A 10,998-nucleotide genomic window follows, 5' to 3' on the forward strand; every position below is an offset into this window, starting at 1 on the left:
ATCCTAATAAACCTGTCTGCGTGCCATGGTGTTACCTTCAGCCCTGTCACAGCACTAGGGCCTGCCTCAGCATCAGAGATGGGCACGATGGGGTTAGCCCCTGCACAGCCTCTCCCCGTGCAACAGACCCGCAGCACGCACAGACCACACGACACTTCCCAGCTGGCGATTCAGATTTTATTTCCACGTCCCCAAACTGTAAACACGCAGGCACTGCCCCCCCACCCCACGTGTGGCCAGCAGTGCCTGCGGGCGCAGAGCGCGATGTTAAATAACCGAGCTGCCGTGCGAGCGGGGAGCACGCGATGCCCGCTGCACGCTCCTCCCCGTGCCCCCGGGGGGCCGCAGGACGGAGGTGGGGGCACCCCTCTCCCACCCCTACTTGGGAGGCCGGTAGACCATTTTTCTGCTCTTCAGAACCGACCACTTGTGGCGCTTCAAGTAGTAGGTGAGGGATATCAGAAGGCTGGAGATCATCAGCATCTGGGGGAAGGAAGGCATCGAGCTCTCTGCCCCACGGGGCCCCCTCTGCACTGCATGGCTTTGGGGCCCCTTGGAGCACCAGGGAGGGGGCAGCACCGCTCCCCTGGGCTTCCCCCCTGACCACCCTTCGCCCAGGCCCCAGGCTGGCTCTGACCTTCAAGCCCATCCGTTTGCGGTGGTCGTGCTCCGGCTCTGCCGCCCACCGCAGGAACGTGCAGACATCCTTCGCGATCTGCGACATGGTGGCCGGAGTGCCTGGGGAGGGAGGAGGGAGCTGAGCACCCCCCGTGCACTGGGTCCGCGCCCCACGGCCCCCACTTACCGTCATCGAACTCCAGGATCTCGTTGTAGATGGGGGGGGCCATGCCGATGGCCTGTCCCGGGAAGTAGGGGTTATAGTGCAGCCCCTCGCGCACCGTGACGCCGGCCGGGGGGTCGCAGTAGCCGGTGAGGAGGGAGAACACATAGTCCTCGCCCCCATGCCTGCAACGCAAACCCCAGGATGTCAGCATCGGGCTGCAGGGACCCCGGGTGTGGGCGGTGGTGCTGGGGTCCTCCTTGCATCAATGGGTCCGCGTGTGTCTGGACCCCCCGAGCCGAGTGCCCGCACCACGGCGGCCCCTTACCGGGCGTTAACGATGTAGCTGAGGTCAGGGGGCAGCGCCCCGTTGTTGGCGGCTCGTGCCGCCTCGGGGTTGGGGTAGGGCTTGGGGAAGTAGTCGGAGATCTTGCCGGGGCGCGTGAACATCTCCCCGTTCTCGTCTGGGCCGTCCACCACCTCCACCTGCGGGCGGGAGGGCGCTGAGCCGCGGGCAGCGGGTGGGGGGCCGGCAGCGGGCGGGGGGGGGGGGTCTGGGGCTCGCTCACCTCCTCGGCCAGCGCCTTGGCCTCCTCCTCGGTGTGCGTGACGCCGATGAGGTTGCGGAAGGCCAGGTACTCCATGCTGTGGCAGGCCGAGCACACCTGCTTGTACACCTGGTAGCCACGCCGCACGCTGCAGGAGAGAGCGCTCAGTGCTGCGGCCATCCCGGGACCCCCCGGGACCCCTCTGGGTCTCCCCCTGGACCCCCCCCGGACCTCCCCAGGACCCCCCGGTCCCCTCTGGGCCCCCCCAGATCCCCCCGGGACCCCCACGGTCCCTCCCGGCCCCCCCGGGACCCCTCCAGGACCTCCCCGGTCTCCCCCTGAACCTCTCTGGGCCCCCCCGGTCCCCCCTCCCCGTTCCCCCCTCCCCGTTCCCCCAGGGACCCCTCCGGGTCCCCCCGGGACCCTTCCGGGTCCTCCCCCGGTCCCTCCCCGACCCCCTTCGGGTCCTCGCCCCCGCCCCCCGCGACCCCTCCGGGCCACCCCCCGGGCCCCTCCGCGTCCCCCCCGTCCCCCCGCACCTGCCGTGGTCCAGCGCGGCGAGCAGCCCGCCGTGGCTCCAGGGGAAGCTGGGCGGGTGCATCTCCAGCTCGCCGGCGCTCAGGGCTCCGTGCAGGGCCAGCGCCGCCCCGCCGCCCGCCGCCAGCGCCCCCAGCGCCCCCAGCGCCACCGCCCCGCCGCGGGGCCGCCCCCACGAGGAGGCGGCGCGGGCCTGGGGAGGGGCAGAGCCGTCAGCGGGACGGGGCAAGGGCACCGCGGGGCCCGGCCCGGTTCCTCCTCCGCGCCCCCCCCCGTCCCCTCCCGGTTCCCCCCCCGCTCACCCCGGCGGGCGCTGCCCGAGGCCGCGGCGCCAGCAGGAGGCGGCCGCCGGGCCTCAGCGGGAGCCGCCGCACCGCCACCGCCGCCATCTCGGCTCCGCTCCGCTCCGCTCGGCCCCGCTCCGCCCGCCCCGAGGTCGAGGGGACGCCGCGGGCCCGCCCCGGACGCGACGCGAGCAGGAAGGGGCGGCACGGGGCGGGGGGAGCCGCCCGCGCACCGGGGGGGGCTGAGCCCCGGGCGGGGCCGCGTTTATTGGGGGGAGAGGGGGGTACAGGGAGCGGGGCCGGGACGGGACCGGACCGCGGGGAACCGGCACCGGCGGGTACCGGGACCGGACCGGGGGGGGGGGGGGGCACGGGGACGGGACCGGGGGGAACCGGCACCGCACCGGAGGGACCGGGACAGGACCGGGGGGAACCGGCACCGGCGGGGACCGGGACCGGGACCGGGACCGGACCGAGGGGGGGGCGCACGGGGACAGGACCGGGGGGAACCGGCACCGGGGGGTGCCGAGACCAGACCGGGGGGGGAGGGGGGGGGGAGGGGCACGGGGGAGGGGCACGGGGACAGGACCGGGACAGGACGGAACCGGCATCGGACCAGGGGAACCGGGACAGGACCGGGGGGAACCGGCACCGCACCGGAGGGACCGGGACAGGACCGGGGGAACCGGCACCGGGGGGTATCGAGACCGGACCGGGGGGGCACAGGGACAGGACCGGCACAGGACAGAACCGGCACCGGACTGGGGGCACTGGGGGGGAACTGGCACCGGGGGGTACTGAGACCAGACCAGGGAGTACCAGCACCAGGGGGTACAGGCACAGGACTGGGGGGACCAGAGGGTACTGGCACCGGGGAGAAGCCGGACAGGACGGGGGGCAGCGGGGGGTATCGGCACCGGGGGGAACTGGGAGGAATCGGGACAGGACTGGGGGCACCGGGCCTGCGCGCAGTGGGCACCCCCCAGCACTTCCCCGGGGGGCTGAGCCCACCCCAAGACACCTCCACTCCCCCCCTTGTCCGTGTGTCCATCCGTGTCCATCTGTCCACGTGTCCTCCATCTGCCCGTGTCTATCTGTCCCTCCATCCATGCCACGGTGTCTGTCCGTGTGTCCATCCGTCCATGTGTCTGTCTGTACCCGTGTGTCCACGCCCGCCGGTCACTTCCAGCAGAGCACGTTCCAGAGCAGCAGCCAGCAGGGGTACGTGAGCAGCGCGAGGAAGGGGAAGGGCAGGGCGCCGTACAGGTGGTGCTGCAGCAGCCCCTCGGCCAGCGCCTGCAGGAAGAGCTGCCAGCCCTCGGCCAGCCCCGCCGGCCGCTCCTCCAGCTCGCGGTGCAGGAAGATGCCCAGCAGCAGCGTCACGGCCGGCGTCGACAGCACCAGCAGCGCCGCCAGCACCGGCCTGAGCGGGGAGGGAGAGCGCGGCTCAGCGGGGTCCGGGGACCGTCCCCGTCCTACCCCACGGGGCCCCAACTCACCTGGGGCCGGTGGGACGCACGGCGGCGGCGGCCGGGACCATGGTGGCAGCCAGGAGGAAGCCCAGGGAGAAGTTGAGGAGGGCGGCGCAGCTCAGCTGGGCGGCCAGGTACAGCAGCGCCAGCAGCTTCAGCGTCATCCAGCCCCGGTCGCTTCCCCCACCCGGCAGTGCCCTGCAGGCAGCGAAACGGGCTCAGCACCACGGGCTCAGCACCACGGGCTCAGCACCACGGCACCCCGCGGCCACCCCCTGACCTGTGGGCGCTGTGGGGCAGCGCCATGCCGGCCACGTAGATGGCGATGAGGGTGAGCACCACGGCCTCTGCCTCGGAGACGGGGAAGTGCTGGGTGGCCACGCGCTGCCCCAGCACCGGCAGCAGGTAGAGGGCGAGCCCGGCGGCATGGCACACCAGCAGCGGCGGCACCAGGGCCAGCAGGCCCGGCCGCGGCTCCTGTGGGAGAGGGCAGCGGTGGGGCCGGTGCTGGGGCAGGGCCCGGCCCTGCCTCAGGGAACTGAGCCACAAAGGGTCCGCGGGCACCACGACTGCAGGTGGGGAGGGAAGGAAGGAAGGGGGAAAAAACAAGAAGGAAAAGGGGGGAACGCAACGCAGAAGCCCCCTGACCTCCGCCGCAGCGTGGGCAGCCCCCTGGTCCCCGTCCCAGAGCCGCTCGGCCGAGGCCGCCTCACATTTGTTGAGTTGCATCCACAGGTCCAGGGCATGGGCATGCAGTCAGGGAAACGAGCGGAGCTGCTCCAGCAGAGCCCCCCCAGCCAAACACCCCCAGCCCCTGGACCCCCCCTCCCACAGTCCCCTAGGACCCGGCCTGGGTCCTCCCCCCAGTAAGGATATCTTGAGGACGAGGACGAGGATGAGGAAGCCGAAGGCTGGCATGTAGACACCGATGGAGACGAAGCGGGACAGCGAGGGCAGCAGGTAGAAGAAATAGGACTGGTGCAGCCGCTCCAGGAGGTTGTTGAGCTTCCGGAACATTCCCTCCAGCGTCCTGCAGGGACCAGCCTCAGCGTGGGTCCCCCCGGCCCTGGGTACCCCCCCAAGCCCCGGGCACCCCCCCAGCCCCGCACTCACTTGCCCACGGTGGTCATGTCGTACTTGTACTGCCGGAAGCTGTTGATGCCGCGCACGGTGATGGCCTCGATGTGGTAGCGGAGGAAGAGGCCGTGGTCGCCCTGGGGCCGCCCCGAGCCCTGCTTGAGCACCATCAGCAGCAGCGTCTGCAGGCTGTGCGCGTAGGCGGGCAGCGTGTCCCAGTCGGAGCGCTGCAGCTGCGGGACGGCCGTGTCGGAGCGGGCACGGGGACCACCAGCCCCGGCGCCACGCCGCCGCCAGCTCACCTTGCCCTGGATGGTGCAGAGCAGCCCGTTCTTCTGGCAGAAGGCGTGGAAGAGGTTGACCAGGTCCAGGTTGGGCAGCTGCCCGTTCAGCCCCTCCACCGCCACGTCGAAGCTGGTGACCACGTCGCTGCTCAGCTCCAGCGCCACGGCCGCCTGGATGGCCCCGGCGCGGCCCAGCGTCCCCGAGGACTGCATCTCTGCGGGCACCGCGACGCTCAGCGCACGGGGGGCTCCCGGGGCCGCGGCCCCCGGCCTCCCCGGCCTTACCGGTGACGTTGACGTCGTGGTAGGCCTCCAGCCAGGCCTCCATGCCCAGCAGGTCGTGCTCGTTCACCAGGAAGATGATGTCCTTCGCCCAGTAGATCTGACCTGAGTGCGGGCGTCAGCCATGGGGCACGCTCTGGGTGCTGCCCCCTCCGGGAAGCCGGGAGCCCCCAGGGGGGCTTTGGCCACCCAGGCCCCACAGAGCACAAGCACGGTGCCGGGCTCACCTCGGAAGTAGGCGGCCAGGGCCAGCATCAGCCCCACGGCCTGGCTGTTCTGCGTGCCCTCGCTGCAGGGCACGCTCAGCACCAGCGACTCGGTGCTGGCCGCCCGCGGCGCCCGCAGGATCCCGTAGACGTTGGTGCCCTTCACCATCTGCGGAGGAAGGGAACGGGCTGAGCCGAGGGGACCCCGGCGATCATCCGGCCCGGCCCCCAGCTCCACGCGGGGCAACCCAAGAGCTAAACCCGAGAGCGACCCCCAAACACTTCAGCACCACAGCCCGCCAGGAGGTGCCCCCGGAGCCTTCCCCTGCCCAGGCCCAGCACCCCCAGCCCTCAGCCGGCCCCACGGCGGAGCTGCTCCAGCCCTGGGAACCCCGCAGCCGCCCCGGCCCCACTCCAGCAGCTCCGTGTCCTCGCGCTGGGCCGGGCACTGCAGGGGGGGCTCGGGAGAGCGGGACCGAGGGGCACGAGCCCCCCCTCGCCCCCAGCCCCGCTGCTGCTGGCACAGCCCGGGGTGCAAAGGGGGGGTTCTGGGCCCCCAGCACACGGTGCTGTCTTGTGTCCAAGCTCTGTCCACCAGCACCCCCAGGTCCCTCTCTGCATTTCTCCTTACAGCCGGACCCTCCTGGCCACCCGCTGCTGCGGTGCTCGGCAGAGCCAAACCCCGGCACCCTCCGTGCAGGCGGAGGCCCCGCGGAGCCCCGGCAGCCCCATACACACGGCGCCTACGCACGTATCGCTCGCGGCTCTCGTCGGGGAAGGGCAGCGTGCGGGCGAAGGGCTGCTTGTACACCTCCAGCCCCAGGCCCCACATCGTCTTCTCCAACCAGGCCACGGGGATGCCCCTGGGGAGAGGCGGGGATGGAGCCGTGCGGGGACCCCCCGGCCCCAAACCCTGCCCCGAGCCGCAGCGGGGGCGAGCAGGGGGGGTGCCCCCGTTTGTCCCCGGCCCTCACCCCGCCTTCTTCTTCTGCGCGGCGAAGTCGCGGGCGTAGGCGAGGGCGCGCTCGCCGTGCGGGAACTGCTCCTCCACCATGGTGGAGCCCATGGCGTTCTCCGACATGTAGGTGCGCGGCGCGAGGGGCGGCAGCGCCATGGCCAGGAACCAGCCCAGCCCCGCCACGTAGCTCAGCACGCTGCGGGAGGGCACGGCCGTGAGGGGCGCGGGACCCCCCCGGGGTGCGGGACCCCCCCGGCACGCGGGGCCGGCACTCACCAGAGCGGGGTGTTGAGGCGCACGACGAGGCGGGACAGCGCCCGCCGGCAGTGGGGGTCCGACAGCAGCCCCATGGCTGGGGGGGGAGCACCGAGGGGGTCCCCACAGGCCCAGGGTTGCCCCTGGGCCACCCCGGTGCCCCCTGGGCACCCCCAGAGGAACCACGGCCCCGTGCCCAAGCACAGCGTCTGTGCCCCATGGATGCACCTGATGGCCCCACATCCACCCCACAAGCAATCCACAGCCCCCTGCTTACCCCCCAGCCCCCTGCCTGCCCCCCATGCACCCCCAGCCCCCAACCCTAACCCCCATGGGCCCCATATCTGCCCCACACGCACCCCATGGCTCCCACACCTACCCCCCCCCACACACAGCCCCCGTACCTGCCCCCATGCACCCCCAGCCCCCATACCTGCCCCACACCCCCCACGGTGCCCGTACCTGCCCCCCAAGCACCCCACCACCCCCGTACCTGCCCCCCACGCGCCCCATAGTGCCCACACCTGCCCCCCGCACACCCCACGGCTCCCACACCTGCCCCCATGCACCCCCAGCCCCCCCACCTAACCCCCCCAGGCCCCGGACCTGCCCCCCAAGCACCCCACCGCCCCCACACCTGCCCCCCACGGACCCCCCAGCCCCGATACCTGCCCAAACGCCCCCCCCCAGCCCCCATGCCCGCCCCCCACGGCTCCCACAGCTGCCCCCCAGCCCCTTTATCCGCCCCCAGCCCCCGCGCCTGCCCCCCGTGCGCCCCCCAGCCCCTACACCCGGCCCCAAGCACCCCATGGCTCCCGTTCCTGCCCCCCCACCCCCGCACAGCCCCCGCCCCCCGGTCCTGCCCCCCCCGCCCCGCGCCCACCTCCGGGTCCCGCCGCCCGGCCCGGCCGCGGGGAGGAGCCCGCAGACACCGACGGGCCCCGCCCCGCGCGTGCGCGGCTTGGGGGGGGCGGAGCCCTGGGGGCGGGGCGTGCGAAGGGGCGGGGCTCGCGAGGGGCGTGGTTTGCCAGGGGGCGGGGCGTGGGGCCTGCAGGGGGAGGGCCCGTGCAAGGCGGGAGGGGAGGGAGGGCCGCGTAACGGGGTGCGCAAGGAGCGGGGGGGGGCGCGGGGCTGGGGGCGCGCAGTGGGGGTGCGCACAAGGAGCTGTGCTCCGGAGCGTGCAATGGGGGCGTGCAAGGCGGGGTGCTGCGTGTGCGCGTGAGCAAGGAGCCGAGCACCAGGGATGCGGGGGGGTGTGCAAGGAGCCGTGCCGCGGGGGGAGTGGGGGGGGGGGCGGGCGTGCAACGGGGGCAGGTGTGCGATGCGGCAGTGCAAGGCGCCAGGCGCTGGGGGCGGCCGTGCCGGGCTGGGGGACCCGCCGAGGGCCCAGGACTGCCGGGCCGGGCGGGTGCCGGAGCCCTGGCACCAGGACCGGGGGCTGGGGGCTGCTCCGGGGGGCTCCCCGAACCCCCTGGGGTGGGGCTGGGCACGGCTGGGGGGGGCCTGGGGGGGTGGGGGGGACACGGAGGAGCCCCCAGGCTGGAGACACATCACGGGGGGGCACATCCCCTCCCCTCCCCAGCTGCCCTCCCCTCCGTCCGTTATCGCCCCTCTCCCACTTTTCAGCACTCCCCCCCTCCCGCAGCAGAACGGCTTGGCGGGGCCCAGCCCAAAAGCTCCACGGGGCAGGGGGACGCGGGGGGGGGGGGGGGGGGGGGCTCCCAACCTCCCAGCCACGTCCCCGCCACACCCCGAGGGAGGTGACACAGCGGCGGTGTTCGGGGCCGCCCTTTATTTGCCTCCGGGCGCCCCCGCTCAGTCCCCGAGCAGCGCGGTGACCTCCCGCACGTGGTCGCGCACCACGCCGTCCAGCACGGCGTGCACGGCCCTGCAGGCGCCGCTGGCCGCCTCGATGACGGCCTCCAGGTGGTCCTCGTGCAGGCGCGAGTCCATCTGCAGCAGCGCGATCTGCCCCGAGGTGGGCAGCAGCGCCAGGGCCGCCTGCGGGCCCCCCGACGCCTCCTCCACGTAGCTGAGGTCGGCCAGCGCCGTGTCCTCCACGAAGCCGGCCGAGCTGGCGCAGACGTAGTCCCGCATGGGGATGCCGGCGTCGATGACGGCCAGCGTGGCGGCGTTCACGCAGGCGCAGTAGTTGCCCCCGTCCGCCTGCAGGATCTGGGGAGCGGCAGCGCTGGGGGGGTGCTGGCGGCTCCCGGTGCGGGGCCTCGCTGCCCCCAGCACCCCCGGGAGCAAGTGGGGCATGGCCACACCTCGAGGGGCTGTCCCTTTTCCTTTCCTTTCCCTTCATTTTCTCTTTGCTTTCCTTTCCCTCCCCTTTCCTTTTTCCTTTCCTTCCCCTTTCCTGTTTCCCTTCCCTTCCCTTTTTCCTTTCCTTTCCCTTCCCTTCCCTTTTTCCTTTCCTTTCCCTTCCCTTCCCTTTTTCCTTTCCTTTCCCTTCCCTTCCCTTTTTCCTTTCCTTTCCCTTCCCTTCCCTTTTTCCTTTCCTTTCCCTTCCCTTCCCTTTTTCCTTTCCTTTCCCTTCCCTTCCCTTTTTCCTTTCCTTTCCCTTTCCATCCTCTCCGCATCCTCGTCCCCCATGGAGGAACTGGGTCCCCCCACCCCCATGATCCACAGAGGGAGTGCCCCCCCTGCATCCCTGCCGCCCACAGAGGGGCCATCCCCTCCCTGTCCCCCACAGAGGGGCTGTCCGCGACCCTCGTAAAGGGAAAATCCCCCCTGTTCTCCATGGAGAGGCTGTCCCCTTTTGCATCCCTGTGCACAGGGGGGTGTGCTGTCCCCATCCCCACGTCCTGCAGTGGGAACGCCCTGTCCCCATCCCGTCCCCGTCCCCATGTCCCACAGGGGGGCTGCCCCATCCCACCCCCGTGCCCACCTGCACGTAGATGTCGATCTGGGAGCGGGGGTACAGCTCGGTCAGGATGGCGGCCTCGAAGGTCTGCTTGAGGTGCAGCGTCATCTCGCTCGACTTGCGGTCGCCGTGGGGCCGCCGCTTGCGCTCGCCCGTGCTGAAGGTGGCCATGCTGTACTGGCAGTTCACCAGCGCCCGGTCGGGCAGCGCCTTGCTGCGGGGGCCGCGCATCTGGGGGCACGGGAGAGGGTCAGGGGGGAGCGGGACGGGGGGGAGAGGGTCGGGGGGGGGAGGTCAGGGGGGTGCGGTGGGTTCGCGTGGCAAGGTTTTGGTAGCAGGGGGCCATCGGGGTGGCTTCTGTGAGAGGCATCCAGAAGCTGCCCCTTGCGAGGGAAGGGCCCCGCTGCTGACCAGTAAGTGACGTTGTTTGTTCTTCTGTGAGGGAAGATTTAAGAAAGGGGAAAAAAAAAAAAAAGCTGCCGCACAGCAGCTGGGAGGGAGAGGAGCGGGCACCAGCCCTGCAGCCCCCAGGTGAGCGCAGCAGGGGGGCAGGAGGTGCCCCGGGCACGCAGCAGCAGTTCCCCCGCGGCCTGTGGAGAGGCCCCTGGTGGAGCAGGCCGTCCCCCTGCAGCCACGGGTCACAGGATCCCAGAATCACCGAGGTTGGAAGAGACCTCCAAGATCACCCAGCCCAACCTCTGACCTAACCCTAACAAGCCCTCCACTAAACCACGTCACTAAGCTCTACATCCAAACGTCTTTTAAGGACCTCCAGGGATGGGGACTCCACCACCTCCCCGGGCAGCCCGTCCCAACGCCTCACAGCCCTTTCGGTGATGAAGTTCTGCCCAACATCCAACCCAAACCTCCCCTGGCGCAACCTGAGCCCATTCCCCCTCGTCCCGTCAGCGGGAGCACAGACCAAGCCCCAGCTCGCTGCAGCCCCGTCAGGTACCTGCAGGGAGCGATGAGGTCGCCCCCGAGCCTCCTCTTCCCCGGGCTGAACCCCCCCGGCTCCCCCAGCCGCCCCCCCACGGAGCCGATCCCCCCCTCACCTCGTGCGGGCCGTAGACCACGGCGAGCGCCTTGGTGTTGCCCTGCTCGATGTAGGCCGAGCCGTCGGGCTGCGCGAAGACGCCCATGCGGGCCCGCACCTTGCGCAGCTCGGCGGCGCGGCGCCCGTCGGCGCGGTACCCCTCGTCCGACAGCAGCTCCAGCGCCGCCATCGCCGCCCCGGCCCGCCCCCGTCGGCCTACGGCTCCCGGCACACCCCGCGCCGGACTACAGCTCCCGGCGTGCCCCGCGGCCACGCCCCCCGAGCCGCCGCCCCCTCCCTGGCCACGCCCCCCGAGGGGGCGGAGCGAGGCGCTGCCCGGCCGGGACCGGGACCGGGACCGGGACCGGGGAGAGGGGGCGGGGGCGGGGCGGGGACGGGACGGAACGGG

General features: G+C 72.2%; 3 protein-coding genes across 3 annotated transcripts; all 3 read right to left on the reverse strand.

Moving 5' to 3' along the window:
• Positions 1–163: 163 nt before the first annotated feature.
• Positions 164–2,322, reverse strand: LOC121065077 (cytochrome c1, heme protein, mitochondrial). The gene is made up of 7 exons (XM_040547527.1): positions 2,169–2,322; positions 1,869–2,059; positions 1,351–1,477; positions 1,110–1,267; positions 806–966; positions 638–738; positions 164–483 (listed from the first exon to the last, which is right to left on the reverse strand). The coding sequence occupies exons 1-7, from the start codon at positions 2,253–2,255 to the stop codon at positions 379–381; spliced, it is 930 nt and encodes a 309-aa protein (XP_040403461.1). The 5' UTR covers positions 2,256–2,322; the 3' UTR covers positions 164–378.
• Positions 2,323–2,923: 601 nt separating this feature from the next.
• GPAA1 (glycosylphosphatidylinositol anchor attachment 1) lies at positions 2,924–7,628 on the reverse strand. The gene is made up of 13 exons (XM_040547525.1): positions 7,568–7,628; positions 6,706–6,781; positions 6,446–6,625; positions 6,223–6,334; positions 5,493–5,640; positions 5,269–5,370; positions 5,002–5,198; positions 4,736–4,932; positions 4,499–4,652; positions 4,271–4,366; positions 3,903–4,099; positions 3,650–3,820; positions 2,924–3,573 (listed from the first exon to the last, which is right to left on the reverse strand). Exons 2-13 carry the CDS (start codon positions 6,777–6,779, stop codon positions 3,330–3,332), a joined length of 1,872 nt encoding a protein of 623 aa, XP_040403459.1. The 5' UTR covers positions 6,780–6,781; positions 7,568–7,628; the 3' UTR covers positions 2,924–3,329.
• An 833-nt stretch (positions 7,629–8,461) lies between these two features.
• EXOSC4 (exosome component 4) lies at positions 8,462–10,825 on the reverse strand. The gene is made up of 3 exons (XM_040547528.1): positions 10,609–10,825; positions 9,578–9,784; positions 8,462–8,859 (listed from the first exon to the last, which is right to left on the reverse strand). Exons 1-3 carry the CDS (start codon positions 10,777–10,779, stop codon positions 8,500–8,502), a joined length of 738 nt encoding a protein of 245 aa, XP_040403462.1. The 5' UTR covers positions 10,780–10,825; the 3' UTR covers positions 8,462–8,499.
• Positions 10,826–10,998: the final 173 nt, after the last annotated feature.

This window comes from Cygnus olor, chromosome 2, assembly GCF_009769625.2.
Source record: "Cygnus olor isolate bCygOlo1 chromosome 2, bCygOlo1.pri.v2, whole genome shotgun sequence".
NCBI lineage: Eukaryota > Metazoa > Chordata > Aves > Anseriformes > Anatidae > Cygnus > Cygnus olor.

Bases quoted from the DNA above. Each gene is read 5' to 3' on its own strand.
- LOC121065077 (XM_040547527.1), bottom strand. From the start codon at position 2,255: ATGGCGGCGGTGGCGGTGCGGCGGCTCCCGCTGAGGCCCGGCGGCCGC. The intron at 2,060-2,168 runs GTGAGCGGGGGG...GCCCCTCCCCAG, and splicing joins CTCGGGCAGCGCCCGCCGGG to GCCCGCGCCGCCTCCTCGTG. The intron at 484-637 runs GTCAGAGCCAGC...TCCTTCCCCCAG, and splicing joins GCAAACGGATGGGCTTGAAG to ATGCTGATGATCTCCAGCCT.
- GPAA1 (XM_040547525.1), bottom strand. From the start codon at position 6,779: ATGGGGCTGCTGTCGGACCCCCACTGCCGGCGGGCGCTGTCCCGCCTC. The intron at 3,821-3,902 runs GTCAGGGGGTGG...CGCTGCCTGCAG, and splicing joins CTGCCCCACAGCGCCCACAG to GGCACTGCCGGGTGGGGGAA. The intron at 3,574-3,649 runs GTGAGTTGGGGC...CTCCCCGCTCAG, and splicing joins GTGCGTCCCACCGGCCCCAG to GCCGGTGCTGGCGGCGCTGC.
- EXOSC4 (XM_040547528.1), bottom strand. From the start codon at position 10,779: ATGGCGGCGCTGGAGCTGCTGTCGGACGAGGGGTACCGCGCCGACGGG. The intron at 9,785-10,608 runs GTGAGGGGGGGA...CCGTGCCCCCAG, and splicing joins TGGTCTACGGCCCGCACGAG to ATGCGCGGCCCCCGCAGCAA. The intron at 8,860-9,577 runs GTGGGCACGGGG...GCCGCTCCCCAG, and splicing joins AGATCGACATCTACGTGCAG to ATCCTGCAGGCGGACGGGGG.